At 42.8% G+C, this 24,192-nt stretch overlaps 3 protein-coding genes across 7 annotated transcripts; all 3 read right to left on the bottom strand.

Annotated features, from left to right (window-relative positions):
• Positions 1 to 1,190: 1,190 nt before the first annotated feature.
• On the bottom strand, positions 1,191 to 4,372 carry siva1 (SIVA1, apoptosis-inducing factor). The gene is made up of 4 exons (XM_030081932.1): positions 4,171 to 4,372; positions 3,364 to 3,558; positions 2,525 to 2,678; positions 1,191 to 1,430 (listed from the first exon to the last, which is right to left on the bottom strand). Exons 1-4 carry the CDS (start codon positions 4,289 to 4,291, stop codon positions 1,382 to 1,384), a joined length of 519 nt encoding a protein of 172 aa, XP_029937792.1. The 5' UTR covers positions 4,292 to 4,372; the 3' UTR covers positions 1,191 to 1,381.
• Positions 4,373 to 5,247: 875 nt separating this feature from the next.
• adss1 (adenylosuccinate synthase 1) lies at positions 5,248 to 10,097 on the bottom strand. Its single transcript, XM_030081902.1, has 13 exons — positions 9,816 to 10,097; positions 8,827 to 8,929; positions 8,669 to 8,731; positions 8,525 to 8,575; positions 8,340 to 8,406; positions 8,062 to 8,169; positions 7,897 to 7,978; positions 7,685 to 7,811; positions 7,399 to 7,553; positions 6,711 to 6,835; positions 6,418 to 6,515; positions 6,052 to 6,201; positions 5,248 to 5,690 (listed from the first exon to the last, which is right to left on the bottom strand). The coding sequence occupies exons 1-13, from the start codon at positions 10,005 to 10,007 to the stop codon at positions 5,638 to 5,640; spliced, it is 1,374 nt and encodes a 457-aa protein (XP_029937762.1). The 5' UTR covers positions 10,008 to 10,097; the 3' UTR covers positions 5,248 to 5,637.
• Positions 10,098 to 10,310: 213 nt separating this feature from the next.
• LOC115380703 (inverted formin-2) lies at positions 10,311 to 24,104 on the bottom strand. Of its 5 annotated transcripts, XM_030081875.1 has the most exons (22): positions 23,955 to 24,104; positions 19,948 to 20,357; positions 19,235 to 19,350; positions 18,843 to 19,002; positions 17,975 to 18,008; positions 17,558 to 17,699; positions 17,199 to 17,331; positions 16,320 to 16,943; positions 16,042 to 16,187; positions 15,867 to 15,928; positions 15,675 to 15,777; positions 15,481 to 15,566; positions 15,263 to 15,363; positions 14,992 to 15,062; positions 14,794 to 14,901; positions 14,635 to 14,705; positions 14,393 to 14,513; positions 14,110 to 14,274; positions 13,580 to 13,682; positions 13,298 to 13,450; positions 12,069 to 12,977; positions 11,163 to 11,743 (listed from the first exon to the last, which is right to left on the bottom strand). In XM_030081875.1, exons 2-22 carry the CDS (start codon positions 20,342 to 20,344, stop codon positions 11,691 to 11,693), a joined length of 3,858 nt encoding a protein of 1,285 aa, XP_029937735.1. In that variant the 5' UTR covers positions 20,345 to 20,357; positions 23,955 to 24,104; the 3' UTR covers positions 11,163 to 11,690. The 5 variants fall into 5 exon arrangements, with proteins under 5 accessions (XP_029937734.1, XP_029937735.1, XP_029937733.1 ...); XM_030081874.1 differs by lacking the exons at positions 11,163 to 11,743; positions 18,843 to 19,002; positions 19,235 to 19,350; positions 19,948 to 20,357; positions 23,955 to 24,104 and adding an exon at positions 10,311 to 10,912 and having other exon boundaries at positions 17,558 to 17,724; positions 17,975 to 18,163; XM_030081873.1 differs by lacking the exons at positions 18,843 to 19,002; positions 19,235 to 19,350; positions 19,948 to 20,357; positions 23,955 to 24,104 and having other exon boundaries at positions 17,558 to 17,724; positions 17,975 to 18,164.
• Between the last annotated feature and the right edge of the window lie 88 nt (positions 24,105 to 24,192).

The raw sequence follows: 24,192 nt of genomic DNA, 5'->3' as shown, positions 1-24,192 counted from the left end.
AGCCCCCTCTGTAATACATTTTACTAGGATGACAATGGCCTGACAATGTGACATGTGCTTAAAATGGTATGCCTTTTAAGAGTGTGGGTTTTTCCTTACAAATATGTCTACACCTCTTCAAGTTCAAGTATATATATACATAAATATATATATACTTTTATATATATAAGTATATAATGTAGACATCTTGACGCCTAGCTTGCCAGCAGCTGTCTGCTCACTCAGCCAGAAATCAAGCGGTGCCCTCGGACACCAACTGCAGAGCTCCCCAAAGACCGGAGCCACAACTGGCCCACTGAGCGCGGATGTGACTCAAGAGCTCATAGGCTCATTTCCAACAAGCTCCAGGAAGCCCACTCATCCAAGCTGCCATCTATAATAACAAGTCACGTGACTGATTTTTTTTTTTTTTTTTCTTACAGTGGTGCTGAGGACTTCCGCCACTGCAAACAATTACTCAGCACACAAAATGTAACCCTGAAGCCAGTCACCATCAGTAATCACTGGAGCGACGAGAAAGTGATGACTACAACTCAAGGTCATGCCCCGCAGGCATAAATGTAGCCACAGTGGTTGCAGCAAGAGCCTAGTTCTGTGTGACTTTAGTATTTAACAATTGTTTAAGTCCAAAAACATACACAAAAGTGATTCTCAAAGTCAGTTAGACTGGCAGGATGTTGATTTCATTATCAAAGCCAAATCAAAACTTACACATTTTAGCAACTATGGAGGGAATAAGTAGTTTTAAGCATGGTGGGATTCGAGAGTTTCAACCAGTGAGAAGGCAGGTTTGTTGCATTACGTGACTCAACATGGCCCACTCGGTCAGAAACTTGTGGATCAAATCAGTCCTTGATGTTTGCTGCCATCTGCTGTGAGTTAGTTCTAATAACAGTGCACATGAGGACACAGTTGAGTGACATATTAGATAATTAAGTGACAGATGCCAATATTTGTACAGATATACAGCCACTGCTGCTGGAATATTCAGCTATTCTTTTTCCAGGTCAAACTGATCAATCAAAATACATAGCTTAAATGGATTAATGAACTAATTTTATATATATATGTACACACACACACACACCCACCCACCCACCCACCCACCCACCCACACACCCACACACCCACACACCCACACACCCACACACACACACACACACACACGGGAACAACTGATCACAACATCAACTGGTTAAACAAAAGCTTTCAAGTTTATTTGATATTTTTGCAATATAATACATATATACAAGTAAACATCTGGATCAAGATAAAAAAAAAAATCGGGTATAAAATGCAGTTTCAACATTTCATAAATTCAACAGGAAATTAACATGTTCAAGCTTAATCCTCTGATCCCTCCTTGTTTCACTCCTTCCTTTTACGTTGAGCAACTGCAGCACAGTATTTGATCATATTGCCCACTGTAACTGTGGGAGAAAGAGACAAGAAAACATGCATGAAGTGTCTGACTTCTACACACACAGAAAAAGGCTGTGCCTATGGAAAATCATGCAGTTGTTGGAATGTAAACGACAATCATTCTCAACCCTCTGGCGAGCAACTTCCAAAAACGTCTTGACAGTTTCATTATCTAAACTGCAGAGAAAATGAAAGGTGTCCTGTTCAGTCTGAAACCAGTGATATATATATAGAGGCCATCTGTCATCACATGTATGCCTTAAATGTTCTGCTGAGGTTTCCACAAACAATTGCATCTATGTGGAACACCAGTATGGCAATTCTGCACAGCTCCATCTCCTTAGGCTCTTAAGAAAATATTTCAGACATTGGTAAGTGCTTTTATATAGCCAATCATGGGCTGTGTTGGTGCTTCTAACCTGGAATTGTCAGTCCATTTCCAATTCACTCACCTTTAACCATATGATTACAGTAGCAGGCATTGTTGTGCTTTTACTGTTTTCACAAATATGTTTATAAGACAAATTCTTCTACTTACTGTATTTGGCAATTAAAATAAACCTGATACTGAAATGAAGCAAGACAGGAAAAACTATTAATGTTCCCCTGTTAGCTGCTAATTATGGCATTGGGTACAGGTATCAATAACAGTTGCCAGAGAGACTAAAGGTGAAAATAGTGAATGTTGAGAGATGTAAACAAGAATGATGTACATGAAATTCTTGTTTTTCCAATTATGGTGATTATCAGTTCAGGTGAAGGATTACATGCTTCACTGTGCTCTGAGAAAACCTCTAGCTATGAAAACCTTTGAAAAACCATCTGGATAATGTCAACAATAATTTCATGTTAAACTAAACGCATGTCTGGGTGCTCGAAGCATGAAAAATTGGCATTCTGAAGATGCAAGATGCATCTATTATAAAATGTATGTTCAAAAGTCATCGACTATATACACCCAATGTAAACATTTATTTCCAACTGGCAACTAATTAGCCTTGATCTTCTATTCAAAAATTGAATCTGATGGCTGTGTGGAACTGAGGAAACAGCTGAGCCTCTTACAGAAGCAGTGTGAGAGCAAAATCTGAGTAGAACTCACTCTACGACTGTGCAGACAGAGCAGCAGACGCTGGAGCAGCTGGAGCACTGGCGGGTGCAGGAGGAGCAGGCTAGGCGCTCACACTGGGAGCAGGACGTCCTGGAACCTGAGCTCCTCTGACACACACAGCAGCCTGCAGGGTCCACTGTGGCACCTGTACACAAAGCACACATCCATACAGGTCCCTCATGAGCAATTAGTAATTCACCCAACATAAGTTTCAATCCCATTGAGGTTTGCTGGACTGATATGGCAGTAACATAAAAGGCAACTTGTTAACAGCTTTAATGCTTTAATAGCATGAGAACAACATCACCAAGAAAACATTTTGAGAGATTCTTCTGTCTAATGCTGTGTGTCAATATTTCTGAATGATGTTGCCCAAAACGTGCCTCGTCATCAACCGTCGTCAACAACCTATCTATGCATTTCAACAATGTCATCGCAATCAGGCAAGAAAGCCGCAGGGGAGGCAAAGCTGAATAGTTCAGCAAGCCAGAAGGTTCAGTATGAGCAGCTTTGACAATCCTGCTTATTGCTGTCAATGCCAGAATGTGATAAAGAATGTGATAAACTTGCATACTAATGGAGATATTCTCTGCCAGCAACATCCAAGCACAATTTTGCAGAAAAGCTCAAAGTTTTGTCCATATACTAAGCAAAAATCATGGTGGTGTGCTGAAAGCAGGGCGGTCTCCTTCAGCTAACAATAAACCAGTCAGATGGGTCAGGCAGTGGCTTTGAGCAGATGCTGCCAGGCTTTCACAGCTGAGGTGAGCATCTTTTTTTTTTCTTTTTTCTTACTGACCACCTTTAACCGTGTATTCCTTGGGGTTCACCTTGTGCAGTGGTTGCTCTTGTCAGCCTCCCATCCAGTCCAATTACTGTCTGTCCCTTTAGCAGAGTGTGTTTGCAGGCAGGGGTCACAGCTGGTCCAGCAGGCTGAGGCTCTGCGCAGCTCTCCTCTCCTTCCACATTCCAGATTTTTCCCATGACGGCCTTGGCACCGTTGAAGAGCAAATTCTTAGTCTTTTCTGTGGGAGAACAATGAGCAATTTGTGAATGAATGATCATTAACATTAGCATGACAGACAATTCACGTGAACAGCTCATCTGACCCTCGTGACGTCTTGGTAAACTAACGTTAGCTGAAGTTGGTGTTTATGGCTTGTAAACGTCAAGAAAACTCAGGTGAAACTGGTAATACGTTTGTTAAATTGACGTTGCAGTAAATGTGGTTGCTTTGCCCACTTGCCAAGGCTTAGCTGACTGATAATGCTAGTTGGTTATAAGAACTTTTTATTATTTTTTCTCTCCGACTCCACACAGTCGGCTTTGTGGTGGCTCAAAGGCAGTCTGGCAGTAATGGCAATTAGTGTTTAATGCCAGTCGTGATACCACTGAATGATGTGCTCTATTAGTCGCTTTAGGCTTTAACGTTACACTCATCCACCTCATTCAGGCCCAACAGGTGAGAAAACGCGTATTAAAAGCCGATAGTTATTTTGTAAACACAGAAAAGCGTGTCAAAGCGTGACTAACAGGACAGGAGACTGCTGCGCAAGCAAAGCCCATCAGCAACTTGTGTGCCCGCACCGCCGAGGCTAACACTGTTAGCTTCAACACGTCCGCCAACAAGCTCTCACCGTAGATTTCTTGTCGATATTTGTTCCCAAAGACGCCGTGCTGATTCAGCTCTCGCTGACCGACGTGTATCTTATATTGTGACGAGAAAGTTTCCGCAAAAGGATAAGCCCGTTTAGGCATTTTGGCGCCGCTGTCCCCGACGTGCTTCTCGGTTTAGACTTGTTTGTTGCGGGAAAAATACAAGTATGGCCGCGAGGAGCCAATCCGAGGCCTGCTTTGTTGTCACGTGACACTGGTGCTTAAGTACCCTGCCTGTGCGCGCTCTGCTACCTTCAGGGACTTTCGGAAATATTGATTTTTTATGGTTCAGCGTTTTGAATGCGCGATTTCTGGAATCGGCAGCAGGGGGAGCACACGGACGGAACTTGCACAAATGCTCAGCGGGGTTCTCCAGCACGCAGACAGAGAAAAGACACATCCTCACCACAAGGAAACAGGATCCTTTAATTTGAACACCTTGCAAAATTCTTGACTAGACCATAAAAATGTTTTATGTATTATGCGCATCAATTAAGACATTTTGAACAAATACAAGGATCCTATGAAATGCACCTAAAAAGCTATGAAATGGACCTATGTAATTTTAATGAGTCTCTTACTTTCTTCCTGAAACAGTGAAACAAGAGTCATAATTCCTTCTTGGTTTTACCCTCATTTGATTCATTCTATTGTATCATTATTCCTGAATTATTACTGAAATGCCACTTCTTAAAACATAAAAACCTGAATTTCCACCCTAAATGGAAGGTAATGTTTTGAGCGTACTGTTGAGGTGTTTTAAAATGCCATTTCAATTATTCCTGAAATGCTGCATTAAGGAGTATCAAGAAATCCTTGACTGCCCCTTAAATTAAAAAAAAAAAAAAAAAAATGAGATGCTTTCGAAATATGCCTGAAATTTGTAGTCATTTGTTTTACATGAAATAAATGTCTGACATAACGTGTGCCTTATACTTTCTTCCTCATACTTACAGTTGACATGTTACTCAGATAAATGGTATTTTCTCTTTTAAATTGCTTTGAATAAACAGAGTCCCAGCACATGTCATTCAAAGAGTAAATGGTTTCAAATTTTAATAAAGATGGCGTCCTCGTAAGTATCTATAATGTTTACTGTGCAGAAAGTCGGGCCAGCCTCTAGACAAAAAGTGTGCAGTATAGATGATCCTCTTCTTGGGTCCTAATGGAGCGCAGGCTGTCCACCGCGAATCCAAGGCTCAGGAGTTTTACTTCATTGTTATTATAGCAGGATAGCTTCACATTAGCCTCATAATTAAAGAGCATCAGTATCTTATCATGATGACCAGCACTGTTACAAAACAAAACAAAGCCACAGCCAATGCTGTTCAAAGGTTACACAGATGTATTGTCTATTTATTATACAGGAGCAGATCATTTAAGCAAGTGGACTCAGGTCACATCATGCTATATCTGTGTTTCCATCATGGATGGAGAGAGGTTTTCCTCTAAAACATCTGGATCATGCACTCCCTGGACTTTCCAACACCGACCCACTTGACTGCAGAGAGAGGGAGAGAGAGTGGGGGGCACATATCAGAAAACTTGTCAGAAATGTGAATTACAGTATAGAGACATTTGTAATTTCTGCAACAGTGCCACCTAATGGATCTGTTAGATATTCACATGGTTTTAGTTGCATAATGATCCTGGTTTGGAGGCCTTCAGGGTGAGAACTGAGAATTGTTTTTTTGACTACATGGTATATTGTAGATCTAAGCTTTGCACAGATTCCTGCACAGAATTTTGAAACACTAAGATTACAAAATAAAAGGCTGGATATGGAAGGTTGCTGTATTCTGCACTTTGATGAGGACTACGATCACAACAACTGATTCTGTCTTGTACTGTATCAAACGTACTGGGAACGCCGATGTGGTTTTCAATGAAGCGGATGTAGTTTTGCGCCTTGGCGGGGAGGTCGTTCCACTTCCTGGCTGCAGATGTGTCAGTCTTCCAGCCGGGGAAGGTCTCATACTCAACCTCCACTTTGTGCAAAACTTCCATGTTTGCTAAGGATGAATGAAAATAATTATTAGCAAACAACAATTCATTATATTTTATGTTGGTTCAGTCGTCTGTCAAGCAATACAATCCAGGCCTTGGCTCAACTTTTACAAATCAAGTCAAGTTAGTGACTTTATCGTCATTCCACAACATGTTAAGAAATATACAGAGAATAGAAACCTTATGTTTTGTCACATTTAGTATTCCTGTTAACATCATACCTGGGAAATGGGGAATTCTTTTGCCGTTGAGTTTGTAGGCAACCCCAACTTTGATTTCATCCAACACATCTAGAATGTCGAGTTTTGTCAAAGCAATACTGTAGGAAAAATGACAAGTCTTAGAAAAACACATTCACGTGTGCTGTTCATTATTACTATCATCATATCTATTCATAATTTACAGGGAAACATAGGTATTAATAGTAAATGCACCTCAACAGTCATACTAAAACACAAAGGTCTCCAGATGATTGGATTTGATTAAACAGAGGGACCCTTAACTATCCACTCACGCAGTGAAGCCATTGATCATATGAGCGTATTTGAGGATGACCAGGTCCAACCATCCACAGCGGCGCTTCCTTCCCGTGGTTACACCCACCTCATGACCCCTGGTTTGCAGCAGCTCACCAACCGCCTACAGAAAACACATAAACTGAACTGTCACTTCATTACTCATTGAATAAAACTATGTCAGCTATCTAAGAATGGCCCAACTGCAGAAGCTTAATATGTAATCCATACATTAGTTATGAGAAGAGCACAATATAATTTTCAGTAGACAAAGTTGATCTATATTCCTATGGTCAGTGCCCTGTTAGGTAATGTAACCCCAGCTCACACAGTAAATCTATCTTGAACACGGACTCTGGCCCTAAATTTATCCCTCTGAACATGTGATCTACGTAAGAGGTAAAGAGTGTTTGAGCCTGTCTCTCACAAAATTTAACAGCTGCACTCAGCAAGTAAATGTCTCTCCCGCCGGCTTTGCTCTGTATATGTCGGTCACATGATCATAAACACACTATACATATCAACATCAATGAGTTATGTAAGACGTCATGTGTCTCTTCTTCATACAACAGGAAGGCCACAGAAGTAAAGGACACATTTAAGAAAGGCCAGTGTCAGGTTGCAGTGTCCTAGTAATCTATTTTTTTTTCAATTGAGGAATGTCCAAGTAGTTCAAAGAGCTCTTACATTGAGTTGCTCTGTAGGGAAGGCTCCAATTCCCACCCTGGTGGTGTAGGCCTTGGATACACCAAACACATCACCAATGTTTACGGGAGGGATGCCGAGGCCAGTGCAGGCCCCGCCCACAGTGCAGTTTGATGATGTCACGAAAGGATATGTGCCTGAAGGGAGGACAGTGATCCATTATTATAGATGCTAGGGTCACCTTAAAACCAAGCAAACTTAAATATTCAATGGGATATGAACTTTATGAAAACACTTCACAAATCCATCTTATTGCCAATGACCCTACCAAAGTCAATGTCAAGGAGAGCGGCATTGGCCCCTTCAACCAGAATTTTCTTTGGAGGTCCATGAAGAGCTTCATACATGTAATAGACCCCGTCCCTCACCATCGGCCGCAATCTCTCGCCATATTCCTGCATGAATCGGGAAAATAGGAATGTGCTCTGCTGCTGGCAATAGTGACATCCGTCAAATGGTAAAACTTTCAGCAGTGTCTACCTTGAGTTTTTTCAGTTGGTCCTCAACATCAACTGTCAAGGATGGATACATGGATTGATACTGCTGGACAAGGTTCTTGAATCTGAAGGGATGCCAAGAATCACCACTTACACCTGTGCACGAACAGTTCAGTATTTGTTCGAGGATGTTGAAAAGCAACTCTACCTGGCAGAGAAGTCCTTGAAATCACCCAGAAGGTCACATACTCGTAGGCCAGTGCGAGATGCTTTGCTGGAGTAAGTGGGTCCGATGCCCTTCTTGGTTGTTCCAATGCTGTTATTGTAAGACACAAGTAAAACTGAGGCGATCTGAAAACAACTATTATTCACACACTGATCTACTGGCATGCTTCTTGTCTCTTTGCAAAATGTTGGAAGGTCTGACTGAGTGGTAGATGTACACACACGGCCTCATCCTACCCTTGCTGCCTTTCCTACACTTACTTCTTTCCTTCTTGTGCTTGTCTCTGAGTTTCCTGCAGGCCATCGACAACCTGGTGGAAGTCAAATACTGGAAATCAAACATACAAAACAAGTCAATGAAATGTCACCCTCATAGATAATAAAAATTCATGATTTACACAGATCTTTGTTTGAACTGTGTAATCCTAATTGCTCAGTTACCATACCGAGGTGAGCTCTGTCTGAGACAATCAGTCTCTTGTCCCAGCCTTTGAGACCTGGTCAGAGAATGGAAGCAAGAGGTTTGCAAGTGTACACCATTTTTTTCCAGCAGTGAATTATGTTTTTAAGTCTAATTCGCGTCAAAATACCTTTCTTCTCATTCTTATCGCCCTCCTCGAACAGGCCAGGTAAATGTATGACCACACCATTACCTATGAGAGCATATGGAGAGAAATCCTAAGTGTAATGACTGTGGAGTGCTGGTAGCTGTGCAGACACTACAAATCTGACGTAATGAAGCCCTTACCGATGAGAGATATACTTTTGGAGTTGATGATTCCACTGGGGAGAAGGTGGAAGTCATATTCCTTGCCATCCACTACCACTGTGTGTCCTGCATTGTTACCACCCTAAAGCAGTGTATCATGAATACAGTACAGTATGAAATACAGAGATACAGTATGATGAAAACACCAAAGACATCCACATAAAATATTTTCCAGTGCTTCCTACTCTTATTTTTGAGATTGGGTAACAGTCTCTACAGTCACCCTCTGACCAAATTCTCTGTGCTTTTCCAAAACCTATTTTAACAGACTTGGCTGGTACTGGTAGATCCTCCACTCTGTTTCCCCTTGCTAAGACCTGGCCTTCTCACATGTCAAGCCACCCTGGGAATGTGACCTCGCACCAGCCCGGCGGGTGGGGCCCTCAGGCCTCCAGAACACTGGGTGCCAGTCCCAACTGTCAGTGGAGACTCTCAACACGGCAACTGTGAACACTGCCCAGGTCCGGGCTGACCTCTGCTTTAGGGTTATCTATCCTCTAGTTGGCACAAACTGGCCTGTCTGGAATTATGAACTTATTCCCAGTTAGCTCCTGCAATTAAAATGCATTCACTTGATGAAATCTATTTGGAAGCAGGTCAGTCATTGAAAGATTACTCTTAGTTTAGTACGAGAAATAAAAATCACTGAAGTGCACACTTTGGCATTCTTCATTTGGACGTTTGGGATTATTGTAGGCAATTCCTTTTTGTATTTGTTGTATTTTTGACTAAACTGCAGTCAGTAGACAACGCATAGGCTAGTATTTGTTGACACAGTAAATCAAGAGTGAGAGAAGGCTACGAGTAAAATGCCATGTTCAGACAGCGACTACCAAAACACTGCTAACGACTCAGCACCTGTTGCTTTCCACCAGGCTTGTGTGAAGGATTCCTTTGCCTTGTTTGCGCTAATCCCAAATAACGCCGCTGTCAAAGCTGGGATGAAATCACGGGATTCATGCATTTACCTGACATCTGCACACCAAGTCGGCTTCGGTCGCCAGTAAATCAACGACTTTGCCTTTGCCCTCATCTCCCCACTGCGCGCCGAGCACCACCGTCACTTTGTTCCCTGTGTCGTTGCGCGGTCGCTTCAGCCCCGTCACGGCGGGTGGATTCGTGTAACTTTTGTGATCTTTAGCCGACCAGGTGAGGGACATGGTGTTGGTTGGCTCGGGCTGTCCGTCTCAAGCAGACTAGACTGTCTCCCAGTGTGGCATTGCCATATCTGTAACTTCATAGCCGGTGATGTCAGAGCCAGACGCGCAGTGCGTAGCTGTCCTATGGCAAGCTGTCTCCAAGGCTGTTTATCAGCACAAAGATAGCACAGCCTGCAGCCAAAGTCACAGGGATATAGGGCAGGGTAAATACAAAGTCCAATTGATTTTTGTTTATATTTGCCTTTTGCATTTACCGCTGCATCACTGCGCGTAATCAGGTGGGTGTGATTAAACAAGTCCAGCTATCAGGATTTACTTTTAATAAATATATTAAAAACATTACAAGTCCATACAATCAATTACGTAGTATATCCTTTGGAGTATATGTTTTATGATAGCCATTCTTGATAATACAAAGAAATGATAGGCATTGACATAAGACCCAAGCAGTTATTTCTGTTCTGAAGGCAAGTGAAATTCAAGAAAAATTTTGCACCAAACACAGCATCCTCCTCTATGCTGGGTGGTTAATATAGCTATAGCAAAAACACATTCACTGCACTTCTGACAGCAATTGTACAAAATAACATATAAAGCATATTAAGTTTTTTTTCTTCCCAATAATACTAAATCAAAAAACACCTCATCTTCATATACATAGGCAATTATTCCTTTACATAAAGTGACATGAAGCTGACATCAAGGCTGTGTAGATCCAAGCCTTAGATGGGTTTATTTCTCTTGGTCAGGAAAAAGGAAGATGTTTTGCATCCCTTTGAAGAAGTCCATATTTGTGCAGTTTCACAGAACAGGCTACACTGTAGTCCATGAAGTTCTGTAATCCTGCCTGGAGTTACTGGATCAACTTTTCCTTTTTCCTCTTGATTTTCTTTTCTTGGAATCACCTAGAGAAACAAAAACTAAAATGAATAAAAAGAATCAAATTCTAAAATAAGTTAATATCCCCAATGAGAGCTATCATTATTGCATAAAATGTTTTGGCTCAAAGGCACTTAGTAGAGAAAAGAGTCATCTTATTCTTCTTATTCTTATTCTTATGTTATTTACATGGTGTGTAATATCTTCTATGGTTGAGACTTTTGTGGCTAACAAACCTGACCACCTCTGTTTCAAAAAGGTGGAAACTGCTACAACTGTCAGAAAATATTTTTAATGCATTCAGATTCATTTATCCTCCAGCAAAAGCCAGATTAACAAAGGGCAAGTTACAGGAAGCACATGAGACAGTGTATTGTTAGTAGGTTAAACAGTCCTATTTAGAGGTTTTGGGACAGGACACGAAAATAAGGGTGAGAGATGTGGAAAACTGACAGCACTTATGGAATGAGCCAGTTCGTTGTGTTTTCACAAACCGAAGCAATTTGAAATAAGAAAACCAAGACATTAGATTATTTTTAGGCCACTGTCAAGAGGATTAATTGTTGCAATTTTTCTTCTCAGACTGGATGGACATTAAAAAGCACATCAAGACACCTGATGACCCCCGATTTTCCAGGATGTTAAAGTAAAAGCATGTGTTAAACGCTGGACAACACAGACAAATCCAGACTCCAGTTAGAATCAACAACAAATGTTATTTGGGAAAAGGCTTTGGTGATGATCGAGTTGATCAGAATGATGTCCCCGCTTACGTCAGTATCCCATCATGTTGCTTGACCTACCTCACTGCAACACACAGCCCTTTTTATGTTTAGTGTGTCCTTTTCCATTGTTACCTTGTGTTTTAGAGAGTCAAAATGGAAAAAAACAATATTCAAAAAGTGACCATAAAAAGGACTCCATGTGATGAGATTTAAAATGTATATAAAACAAAATCAATCAACTCTAAAACTTCAAATCAAGTCTGACATACACTTTCATGCTCGACAAAAGATCATGTCATCACACAATATAGTGATCAGCATATACTAACATAGCCCATACATAAAATATAGAATGTAAAATATAATAAAAACAAAACAAGGAAGGATTTCCCTTCAAGACACATCAGGAGACTTACATTCCAAACATGACCTTTATTTAAGTTAACTGGTAGATTACCTTCATGACTCTTCTTTTTGCTTCGTCTAAAGAGCTTCTGCTGCTTCTTTGGTTCAGATTTAACGGGAGCTGAAGCGGATGTTGGCAGTGCCTCAGAGACCGACGACAACAGATCTTCAGAATCCAGTCCGTCCGGGACATCATAACCCCGGAGGCTCTCGCTGACTGACGTCTCGTTGCCTTTAGGATCCGAGCGTTTGTTACTCACAACCTCATCTTGGCCAGAGCTTTTTCCAATCATGCTTCCCTGCTCCTCACTAGCCCCCTCTTGTCCTACACTCTCTGCCAAATGGCTTATTTTATTACTTGTGTCATCTTGCCCAACTTTAATTACATTACTTTCACTGCTCTCTTTGACATTCATGTCTGTATCAGCAAGAGCAGGCATGTGGTTCCCATTGAGCTCAACCTCCACAATGTTGCCCAGTGGCTCCTTAGGCACCAGCTTCTCAGTTACCAGGCAGGAAGTGCCATCCAAGACAGCCTCTGCCAGGTCAGCATCCGAGAAGGAAGATGGGTTTTGGTTGTCAGTGAGGACACTGGTCCCAGATGCATCTGTTGTGCTGCTGTTTGTGCGAGGGCATGGCTGACACTCCTCTCCTACCTGAGGCTTAGCTTGTATGGCATGTGGGGGAGTGGTGGGTGACATTACAGGTTTCTCTTGGTGTTGCCCATTCTGTAACAGAACTGGTCCTTCTTGGGGTGACTTCGCTGTTGGAGCAGGTTCTTCTTGGGGTGTGCTGGGTGGTAAAGCTGGCCCGTCTTGGAGTGCATTCTGTGGCGATGCCGGACTTTCCTGGGGTTTGCTGGCCAAGCCGTCCACTTTGCCTGCGGTGGCCTTGTGTCCCTCTGGTGCCATTTCTGGTGCCAAGGTTTCGGCTTCTTCTTCTACAGGCTTGACAGATGATCCTGCAGGGAGAAGTTGGTAATATTGGCTCTGATGTGGAAAGTGTACAGATTGAGACAATAGTCATCATTACAATGGTGGCATTGCTTCAAAAGTGACCCATGTCAATGTCAAGAGGCATGACATTAGAGAGTTAGAAACAACAGCTTGGCCAAGCAACCAAGCGATGAAGTTAACGCAGTGAGATGGGCGGAAGCCAGTGGCACAAAAACACAAATGAGAGAACAGATAAAAGCAGCGAGGCTGAGTTGCAGCTTGTAGTTAAGTGGCTCAGGAACAGAGCTAGAAGCTGCGGATGGAAGCCGCAGTCTCTTGTCCTTACCAGGTTGGCTGGTATCCCTATGCATTTCACTAGAAGGGAGGCTTTCCGAATCGCACCTGGGCCTTGTCTTCCTGAGGGTGAACCCTTTCCTGATATCTGCCAGGAGGTGGTCAATGATACAGCCATCGTTCTGTGGCATGAGGCCTTTCTTGACTGGTAACAGAGGAGGGGAGAAGGACACTCATGTTCTGTATTTTCAAATCACATCTTGGTCTGAGAGGAAATTTTTGAAAGGAAATCTGACACTCTTAGGAAAAGAGAGAGACGAGTGTAGCAACTCACTTATTTTTCCATTCTCCCCTTTCTGTCTCTTGGACTCCTCCTCTGCCAGCTGTTTTTTTCTCTTTTCAGCCTTGGCAGCCTGCTCTTTTCTGGTTTTGTTTTCCTGTTAGTGGGAAAGACAGAATATGACCAGTTGCCAAATGCAAAATATACAAAGAAATTTATCTTTGTGATATATGGACAAGGACATGTGAACACATTTCAGAGTTTGATATTTTATACTGACACACCAAGGACAACAGTGTCTAATATGCAAGTGGAAATAATATGATACATAGTGTATCACACATATCACTATGTGTATTTGAATAGTTAAGCATCCTTCACTGCAACCTCACAGGAAAGCGCAGGTTTTCATAGAAAGCATAAAGTTCCCGAAGAGAACATTTCCAGCTATATAAAATGTCGATATAAAATGTTACAAATACATTACCATGCACAACGTTCAAAATACATCATAAAGGGAAAGTGAATGAAATAACGGGGACAAACATATGGTCACTACTCTAAACAATGCTAACTTTCCTGACCTTCAGTGCCTTGATGAAAAGTCCTCGGAAAGTCTTGATTGTTCCAAAGAGCTCCTCAAGCGACAGCTGACTGGAGTCTTCACATAGGTAGAGGGCCAGCTCGCCTCTTTTCTTCTGAATCTCAGTGAACTGCTCCTCTAAAGCTCGGCATGCTTCCAGACTTTCCTAGTGTGGAGAAAAGGGCGGCGTTGGGGATTTAGATCCGGCTTCCAAAGCAATTACAGCACTGAGTTATCCATTTTTTTGGCTCTACTGAGAGGCAAAGCCGCGAGTATCATCTTACTTCAATAACTTTTGTGTATTGCTCCTTCACATCTTCCACAGAGTTAGAGACCTTCTTGGCTGCGTCGTTCAGCCGTTTCAGTAAGGCACTGGCTTCTGACTGAACTGAATCCAGGTTAACCCTAAAGACAAAACGCAGAAGTGTTATTGATGTCTGTTTTTCACTGCCAAATGCAGATCCGTTGAGGACCAATTAAAAAGAAAAAACGTGAGCTAAAATAGATATGAAGGCGGTTGTGGTACCCTGCTGCTTTTTCACAGATCTCTATATCATCTGGCAGCATCAGCAGCTCTGGGTGGTTCAGCTCTGCTTCCTTTGCAAAACAAACCACATAGTGGATAATTAAGTTGGTTCATGACTGAAAGCGTTATAGCTCAGCTGCTATGAGCCAGTTAGTGTACCTCCAAGATATGATGAAGCAGAGTGATGCGGCTCTTATTGGCCTTGGTCTCTGTCAGCTTGAGCAGAGAGCTGATCTTGAACCCCTCTGCGTTCCCTGTGTGACTTCCCTGGAAGTAGACCCATAGCTGATTAAGAATGCGAGTTCCCTCTAAATGTCAGTGTAAGTAAAATATAAATGAGGCGGGAGTGGTTCTTACATAGTTGAGAAAGTTTCCCACGTCGAGGATGAGCCTACAGAAATCGGCCAGGAGTGCACTCACTCTGAGAGCTGAGAAAGTAGTCACATTGAATTTGTGGTAAATTGTTCTCAGATAAACGCTTTAAATAGAATATCAAGGGTTACTGAGGTCAAAATTCAGTTATTTTAATCGTGTGGTATTTTATACATAGAAAATGGCACAGTGCGGATGTAAGGCCACCACTGGAAAAATGTATGTTTATACAGTTGAAGGCCCGCTGTTTACTTACTTTGGCAGGCCTCCTCCACCAGCTTTACTTTAGGCTTGATCATGTCCAGCACTGAGGCAGTCTCCTCACACAACAACATACACTCAATTCTCAACTGATAACTGGGGAGACAAACAAAAAAGAAGGTGCTGGATATGACAGAATGTACAGGATTGGAGTAGTAGATACAGTATGAAAATAATCCATAGTTTAACCAGTAGTAGGGTTTGAATATTTACGAGGGCACTCCAAGAAGAGAGATGTAGAAGCGGTCAACATTAGCCAACTTGTCTTTCTCTCCTTGGAAGGACTTCAAATTTTCAATCTACATTGAGGGAAAAAAATAGTCACTCCAATGCATCTTGATAATACATACAAAATAATTTTAAGGTGTGTAGCTGTATTATCTTTTCAACGTGCTCATTATGCCAACCTCATGTTTCTCTGGCAGGAGCTTCAGAAGCTGCTTTAGCACCTCTACGTCGAACTTACTCCGGTCCCCATTCTGAACCATGGCAACAAAGTCCTCATTTGAGCTGGATAGACAAAAAAGGTAAAAAATAGTGAGCAAGCAAATGGACCAAAATAGTAACATCAGCCTCAGAATGATGGGAAAATATCTCACCATTTGAACTGTTTCAGGAATATGTTCAAATTCAGGTTTTTCTTCGGATCAATGAATGAAATCTATAGCAGAAAGAAGAGAGGGAGGAAAGGCACAGTCATTATTCAGCACTGGTGATGAGATGTTTTTTAGGTGCTGTAGCTCTGAGGTACTGTGCTGTATTGGCCATACACACCTCTTTAGGCTCCTTCTTGACAGGAGCAGCTGCCCCCTTGTCTTTGTGCTCGGTCACCGGGAAACAGAACAGCTGCTCGATACTGTTGTAGTCCGGCTCCCGAGAAGGAGGGTCTTTCTGAGCCGCCGCCCACATGGAGTTACCATCTGTGTGTGTTTGAGAGGAAAGGAGGGTTACCTGTCATGTGCCCACACTACTTCATTTTGTATCATATCATACAGTTTTTTTTCAGAGGGTAAATCTGCTTTTGACACCATTTGAGCGGTTGACCCGCTCACCTGTAACACATCGGAGCTTCTGCCAATTGAGCTTCTTCATCCTCTGGGTCGGGCACCGGCCCGCCTTGGAGGGTGCAGAGCAACCCAAGAACTGGCTAGTCTGAGCCATTATCATGCCTGGAGGAGGAGGTGGTGGTGGCATGCCAGGTAAGGCAGGGGGAGGCGGAGGCGGAGGCACTCCACTGCCAATCCCAGGTGGGAGGGGTGGGGGTGGTGGGGGAGGCATGCCTGGACCACAGGGCGGTGGTGGCATTCCAGGCAAAGGAGGCGGTGGTGGGGGTCCTCCGCCTAAGCTGGGTAGTGGTGGAGGTGGAGGTGGAGGTGGAGGTGGAGGTGGAGGCGGAGGCAGGCACTGGTTGGGGCCTGAGGGCAGGGGCCCAGGCATACATGGGAGTGGGGGTGGGGGTGGAGGTGGAGGTGGAGGTGGAAGAGAGGCACATGGTGGCATGTGGCTGGATGTGGTGCTTTTTGCCAGTTTCTCTTTATCGTCTTCAGCCAGATCAGTCTGCACAGCCTTGTCCACCCTCCTGACTGCCTGCCCGTCCACTTCATGATGACCTACACTGGTATTGCCTTTGGAGAACATCAGGCGCTGCATGACCTTCTCACAGGACTCCACCTGAGCTGGAGCACAAATCCACACAAGCACAGACACTGACAACCCCAATTAAAAAAAAAAAAAAAATACTACCTTCATATCTAAAACAAAAACATTCAAGTTCTCCTGCCACCAGGTATGCAATGCACAGTAAATCTGCATTTCACCACTTTGAGCCATTTACTCTTCACACAGTAATTATCTAAGCAGCCCATTAGCTAATAGCCTCTTTAGGCTATTGATCTGAAAGAGAGCATATTCTTTCTGCAGGGCTGACTCACAGTCTTGGGCCAGCAGTATGGCTCTGTTAGTGAGGGCCTCAAGGGCCTGCCAGATATCACAGCGCTCTGGTCCCAGCAGCAACAACGTCTGTAGGATGGACAGCAGCTGGAGAGAGGCTGGGGAGCTGCTCACCTGGACACACACACATACACACACACACAGAAACACATGCAGATGCACACCCTACTGTATGCCGAACCTGATGACACAGTGTATGTAAACTAAGCCAAGTAAAATATACTTTTTATTCCCTATTCCAATCTGTTTAACTTTGTTAAACAGATGATCTCACCCCGCAGTTTGAACAAGAACATCTTCTACATTGTGGCATGTGATGAAGTGAAAAGTCAGTGCTTACTTTGTTGAAGAGTGTAGTGAAAACCTCCAGGTGATTGCTCATGTCAATTCCCCCATAGACTCGCAGGAGCTCATCCTCATCCTCTGCCATTGCCTCTTCAAAAGCTTCACATTGAATAATCAAGTCTTCATCCTCCTGCTCTCTATGCACCACACACATACAGATCACTGTTGGGCACGGGGAGGCTTCAATGCAGTTAAAAAGTCATTCTTTGAAAACAAACCTCTAAGGACATTTAAATTCCATGTGATTAATGAATAAGCTTATGCCTTAAAATATGGCTGGTGAACCCCCCTCCCCCAAATAATTTTGCTTGCAGTGACTAGGACCTTTAAAATGTAAAAACTCCACTTTAAATTGTGTAAAATGTAGATACAGACTGACCGATCCAGTGTCAACAATAGAGGGAAGGCTCACCTCAACTTAGGCAGTACGTCAAGTAACTGAAGCCCTGCAAGACAACAACAAAAAACGCACAGTCCTGAGTTTAACAACCCTTAAATACTAATTTTCCATAGACTTGTTAAAAATAGGCCACTAAGCCATTCATAGTCAGATAAATTGGCTGTGGCCATTGACAGGAAGTCACAGGTGAGCAATCACAAAATGAGGAGTGGCCAATCAAACCACTGCTCAGGTGGTGGGTGGGCAGAAAACATAAGATTTATCTTCATTCTGCTCCTTTTCGGCATGGTCATGTTTAAATAGACTCAATGCTGTAAATTGTCTTTTGGAAATTTATACCAGGTACCATGTAATAAACTTGAACTTGAACATTTCAAATGAATGAAAAGAAGCTCACATATTTGCTAATGTAAGATATTTGGCTTCAAAATATCTCAATTTTAGTCAGCTTTAGAGAGTGTGTTTGTCTTGAAGATACCTTTAATACAATGCCAAATCAACAAAATATAGGCAGTGTTAACAGATAGGCTGCTTTCCTGCACATGTTCCACAGTCAAATGCCATACGTCTGTAAAGTCAAATGTGTGCACAAAAATGCGATGCATCACACGTTTGAGGTTTGCTCAGTTCTCAGGTGTTTTTTCAGAGTCAAGTGAGAATGAGGCCATCAGGTCTATTCTTAGAAAGACCCAGTGACAGAGATATTTGTAACAAAGCTATTGCTGATGGCCTACTTTCTCCTCTGCATTCCCGTGGAGTTTCAGCTCTATGGGGAAGGACTTTTGCATTAACAATTTACCACCCTGTGACCTTGCTCATGATGTGAGCCTAGATTTCTGATGAATTGCTGAGTAGCAGCTGACCATGTAAAGAACCATACCGATAAACTCCTTTCTCATCTTATCCCTCTGCCTGAGGTCATCCATCCCAAAGATGAGCGCGTTGATGACACTGAGCAGGGTGACCATGTAGGGGACGTTGTCTGTGGCCTGCAGCTCATTCATGATCACACTGAAGCGATATTGCTGGGTCTTCACACCCTGAGGAGACAAATCAAAGTCACTTTAGGTAATTACCCCAGTATCATTGAGGATGAATGTAACTGTGATGATGGTGATACTGCTTGTGCACACAAACCACCACTAGAGGGCAATTACAAAGGCATTTATTATCCAGACTTACATAGGACCATTTTACATAAAAAAAGGTAAACTCAAAACCCATTAACTTTTTAGAAATAATGCTAGCAATACAAACAGGTAGGCCTCTTGCCTTGTAGTGGTCCAGGGCGTCCAGCGCCAGACGATGGCCGTCTGTAGAGAACATGCTGAGGGCAGCAAACAGCTCAAACACCTGTTTCTTCACCATGGTGTTGGAGGTATCCAAGGCTGTGGAGGATTGTGATCACACACATCATCACAACGGATATAGTCCTCATATTTCCTTTCTGTTCCATAGTTAACAAGCTGCTCTCTAAAACACTTGTGTCTAGACTCTAGTGTGATGCTTTGCTTCAGCGCCTTTTACAACGCAGCTTGAACTTTGCCCTCTAAAGACAAAATGTTGTGCTTTAGATAAGCTTGTGTCTATGTACGAAGGCAGTCAAATGCAACACCCAACTATGACACTACATTTGTATGGCTGACCAGAAACAACCCCCAGTGATTCATCCCTGCATGAGAGGCTGAACTTGGTTGGGAAATTCACCTCAACAATGTTGTTGTGTCCATGACAAACAAAATAATATTGAGTGTTACATCATAGCCTCACATGAAATGTTTTCTTACATTATAATGGAAGATGTTGACTGTCATTCCTTGACCAAAATATTCAGCATCAGTCAAAGTATTTTATTTGACCTTCTGGGCAACCATTTTCATGTATGAGGCTCATGTGAGGCACAAAGAATAGATGAACAGTGACAGTGTTTTATGAGGCAAAAGCCCTTGCATGTGTATGTTCATCAGAATTAGATGCTGTCCAACCTTGGGAGAGCTTGCGGATGTATCCCTCGTTCTCTATGATGAAGTGGATCCCTGCTGACGAGTTCATGACAGCTCGTACGCAGCTGACACAGGTGAGCTGCAGGAGGGCATCGGCAATGCGCGAGCAGCCTCGTCCTGAGAGGCGATCCAGGGCTTCCAGGAGGAGATCCAGCCCGCTGAGCTCCAAGAACTGGACCATCCATGTCTGGTCGCTGCCCTCCAGCCGACGCTTCAGCCCAGAATAGTTGACCACGGTGGGGACCTGCAACAGTCTGATGCACAGCTCTGGGTCGGCACTCTCCAGGTTGGCCTCCGGCTGGGTGTCTGAGTCCTGTGAGGAGCCCAGGCGGCCCCTGACGGCCGCCCACTTCTTTTTTCCATCTGACTTCACTGACATGATGGCTGGAGGACTGCAGAGGAGAGAAAGAAAGACAGTTCACATTTCTGTGTCAATGCCAGACTGTACTCAGAAAAATAATAAATAAAGAATTCAACAGTTGCTATTCGAAACATTCAACTGTACTTGTTATGGCCTTGGCAGTGTTCTCATTTGCTATTTGCACACGGCGCCTGTTTGTGCTGATATCCAACACATTTGGTCCACTATACAATAGCGTCATCGCTATCCAGACCAGAGGAAGCAGGCCAAAACAAGGCCTTATCAGAAGGGAACACAGAATAGGAAATGATAGAGCTGCACTTTGTGCATGAGTGAGAGATATGTCAGCTGTCCAGTCATCACTAGCCCTGCCAAACATCCCAACTTAATCCTGCCTGAAAGAGAAGCGACTCGCTGTCAGCTCAACACTCAACACAAAGGCAGGCTCAACACTGCCTGGTCAGTGCATAGTGCAGTTTGGGAATCTAATTGCATCTAATGAGATTTAATTAATCTAATTAAACAAATGATTTAGTTTTTCAAAATACTCTCATGCTTGGTACTGAGATTGCAAAAAGATGCAATTTCACATGGCACAGTTATGAACAGCTGTTGATATTTATTTCATTTATTTCTGGAATATCCCGGTCCCCTCATTTATCAACCTGTTCCACCCCAAGCCTCCTAAAAGCACCCGCTGCCATGCATTTAACAATTAAAGTAAGTTCCTACATTCTCCTAAAGCCAACAGGATTAGTATTCAGACTAAATAAGGGAAAAGTTTGTCCAAAAGTCTAAAAATACTTCCTCTGCACAGAGTTGTGATATGAGGTGGTCCGGCATTAATGAGCAGCATGAGTGGCTTTGCTGGCCTGCTCAACCCCGACTGTTGATTCCCACTTGGCAAGGCAAAGCTATACAGATGTGACGTTGAATGATGAACATGAAGAACAACAACGTAGCTCTACACACAACACTTTAGGCTGCTCTTTGGTAACACAGGCTGTCTGCAGATTTGCAAGCCCTCTGTATCTTGACAACACAATGCTCTGTGTAGGAATCTTTGCTTTTACAGTGCCTCTTTTTGGCCAGGGGCTCAGTAAACTAACCACAGATACAACCCATTTGCAAACGATCAGCCTTGGATTCCTCTCTCTTGACCAGGGAATAAATGTAATGACTCGTGAAAAATTGGACAAATTGCATTTCTATGCGCTTGGTAGAGCCATTCCTTAAGTCAAGTTAGAATGGAGGTTTTTTTTTTTCTCCTCACACATTCTGGTGCGGCATTTGTCGGCTCTGACTGAAGCATTACTGATCTGACTCCTGCAGCCAGTGTGAGAGTTTTTCTGTGGCAGCAAGCAGGGAGACAATGGTCTTTCACAATAGGCCTTCTCAGCATTCTTCAAAGAGCTCTGTTCATTAGCCACAAAATGGATGGAATGCTCCCTGCCTAGCTGCCTGCTTTCTGTGGAGTAATAGGAGCCATCGCCGACAACCATTTAAATGCTCCCTCTGACTGGAAGGTACACTGTTCTTCACCATTCTCTGTAAATTTGGCACATCAGCTGTCAGTGGAAGCTTTTTTGTAAGGGAGTGTTTTCTCAGTCATGAACACGGGTGAATGCATTAGGCTTCATTAAAATGCGCTGAGAGTTACAGCAAAAGAATTCCAGTTGTTGCAAAACTTTAGTCATCACTCTTTGAAGGAAACTTTTTTTTCCTTTCCATGCTGTGGGCAGGAATCTCCAGCGTGGCGCTTTTTCAAGGGGGAAGGAAAGGACTTTCCTGGGACAGGAAACCCAAGATAAACACGCGGCTATGACAGTTCACGTTCCTCTTTTGAAATTTCATTCTCGTTTATCAGAATGCTGATTTGATCCCAAGATTAGGGATTTTCTGTTTGTGTGTCAACAACTGGATTTCATGTCAAATGATGCCAAAGTTCAACTAGAATGGAAAAGGTGTGTGTTTTTGCCCGCCCCTAAAATACAAGCAGCTTTCACTTCCTGAGAAAGCTCCCAGTCCACCACTAATAGCAGGTTTATTTGCTGCACACAAGCCAGACCTACTCATCTGTCCTCTGGGGAAGCAACCCGCTTTGCAACTCACTTTTAGTATACAGCTACAATGCTTTGCTTATGTATGAGCAGCAACATCTTTATTTTTCTTCTATGACAAATACAAAGCACACAGTATGCATTAATAAAATTTGTCCAAACATGCTGCAATAAACATAGTTAAATGTGTCATTCATAATCAGTGACAAAATAAACAAATAGGTATGGAGATAAAATTAAGTATCATGGGAAAGATTATTAATTTTCCATATAATTTTGTTTTTCATTGCTCTGAAAGATCCGAGTTGGCAGGAAGATAGCTTTAACATGGTGGGCTGCTTGAGATTACACTGTAATTGTGTATTAGGGCTCGTTGATATGTCGATATTACATCAATATAGATATCATCTACGATTTTGGAGACTGTAATATGATGGTATAGCATAAGTGTTATATTTTTCTTTTTTTAAAGGCTACATTACAGTAAAGGAAGGCAATTTTCTGTATTTATTAGACTGTTTTAGTTGCTCTGTTATTGGCCTCTACAGGTGTGGGCATTATATTCACACAACTAATGATTGTTGGCCATATTTAATAAAAGACATTGTGATATTTGATTTTGTCCATTTGGCCCAGTGCTAATTTGTGCCTACAAAATACTTTTGGTTAACCGACCAAAACAGTGATGAAGTGAAATTTGATTGTCCATAATGAGCACTGGCATGGTTTAATCTTCCTGACACACTCCTTAAAAACAAGTCATGCAAGCAGCTTAGTCTGGATGATCAGAAATTAAGTTATTCTGTCACAGACAATTGCTCCTGCTTTATCTGAAGCACAAAATGCACTCAACATCTTGTAGATTATTTGATATGTCATTAAAACAGAGCACATCTGGTACCCATTCAGCCTAACTGGTGTCGAAAGGTCACCCTCTCCCCTCCTCTCCCTGCAGAGAAACATTATCTGCAAAGTTTACCAACATATTTTGAAGCTGAAACATATTAAACTCCAGTGCTTTCTTTGATTTTCTCGAGACTTTTTCACCATTTAGGGATTGGTGGAATCCACATCAGAGCAGAATACACCGCTCTGGTGTAGATGGAGCCTTAAAGCTGGATTCCTCCCACGGATTTCAGCAAAACAACAGTTTCTCATCTCAAACAGCCTGTCTCCTGCCATTAATTCTGTCGAAATCATGCAGGTTTAGGAAGACTAACATTTTGATCAGTATAACCCACAATTGGCTGATGATTTTCAAACACCACAGTTACTGCAGGCGGCGAATCAGGCTTGCATTTTGCATTTGCCTGCTATGAATCTGTATGGGGAAAGTGACATTATTGATCCATCCGTGATAGTTTGCTCGAGGATATTTCAGATGCAAGAGGACATAACGGGACTGGTCAATGGTCACGTTAATACAGCAATACGAATTTAGACAGCAAATCTATTGCATGGCAAAGGTTATATCGATTATTAATGCACCGCTGTACTCCTGGATCACCTCGACTTATGCGATAATCAGCCCTAACCCTAATTTCTAGACGCTGGGCGCATCTCCTTACCTCCTCTTATTCCATAAATAACCACTTGAAGAATCGCGTCCTCTTGTCTCCGATGGAGGAGCGCTGTCAGGACTGCCTCTGTTTCACCAAAATATGCAAAAGCAGCTCCTCCTAAAGAATTTCTTCACTGTGAGGCAGGGCAAACCCTGAGTGGTATGCGGATGGCACTGCTTTTCAAATCTCCACGGCCCCAGCGCTTTGATTCACTAGTGAGACCCTGCCAGTGTCAAGGCAACAG

Source organism: Myripristis murdjan, chromosome 22, assembly GCF_902150065.1.
Source record: "Myripristis murdjan chromosome 22, fMyrMur1.1, whole genome shotgun sequence".
Classification (NCBI taxonomy): Eukaryota; Metazoa; Chordata; class Actinopteri; order Holocentriformes; family Holocentridae; genus Myripristis; species Myripristis murdjan.
This window is presented reverse-complemented; position numbering and strand designations above follow the sequence as displayed.

Bases quoted from the DNA above. Each gene is read 5' to 3' on its own strand.
- siva1 (XM_030081932.1), bottom strand. From the start codon at position 4,291: ATGCCTAAACGGGCTTATCCTTTTGCGGAAACTTTCTCGTCACAATAT. The intron at 3,559-4,170 runs GTGAGAGCTTGT...GTTCTCCCACAG, and splicing joins ATATCGACAAGAAATCTACG to AAAAGACTAAGAATTTGCTC. The intron at 2,679-3,363 runs GTGAACCCCAAG...CTTTGTGTACAG, and splicing joins AAGAGCAACCACTGCACAAG to GTGCCACAGTGGACCCTGCA.
- adss1 (XM_030081902.1), bottom strand. From the start codon at position 10,007: ATGTCCCTCACCTGGTCGGCTAAAGATCACAAAAGTTACACGAATCCA. The intron at 6,836-7,398 runs GTAAGAGCTCTT...TGTTTTCTGTAG, and splicing joins TCCCTACAGAGCAACTCAAT to GCGGTTGGTGAGCTGCTGCA. The intron at 6,202-6,417 runs GTATGATGTTAA...ATTCATCCTTAG, and splicing joins AAGAATTCCCCATTTCCCAG to CAAACATGGAAGTTTTGCAC.
- LOC115380703 (XM_030081875.1), bottom strand. From the start codon at position 20,344: ATGTCAGTGAAGTCAGATGGAAAAAAGAAGTGGGCGGCCGTCAGGGGC. The intron at 13,451-13,579 runs GTGAGTTGCTAC...CTCTGTTACCAG, and splicing joins AGGGGAGAATGGAAAAATAA to TCAAGAAAGGCCTCATGCCA. The intron at 11,744-12,068 runs GTAATCTACCAG...CTAAAACACAAG, and splicing joins CAAAAAGAAGAGTCATGAAG to GTAACAATGGAAAAGGACAC.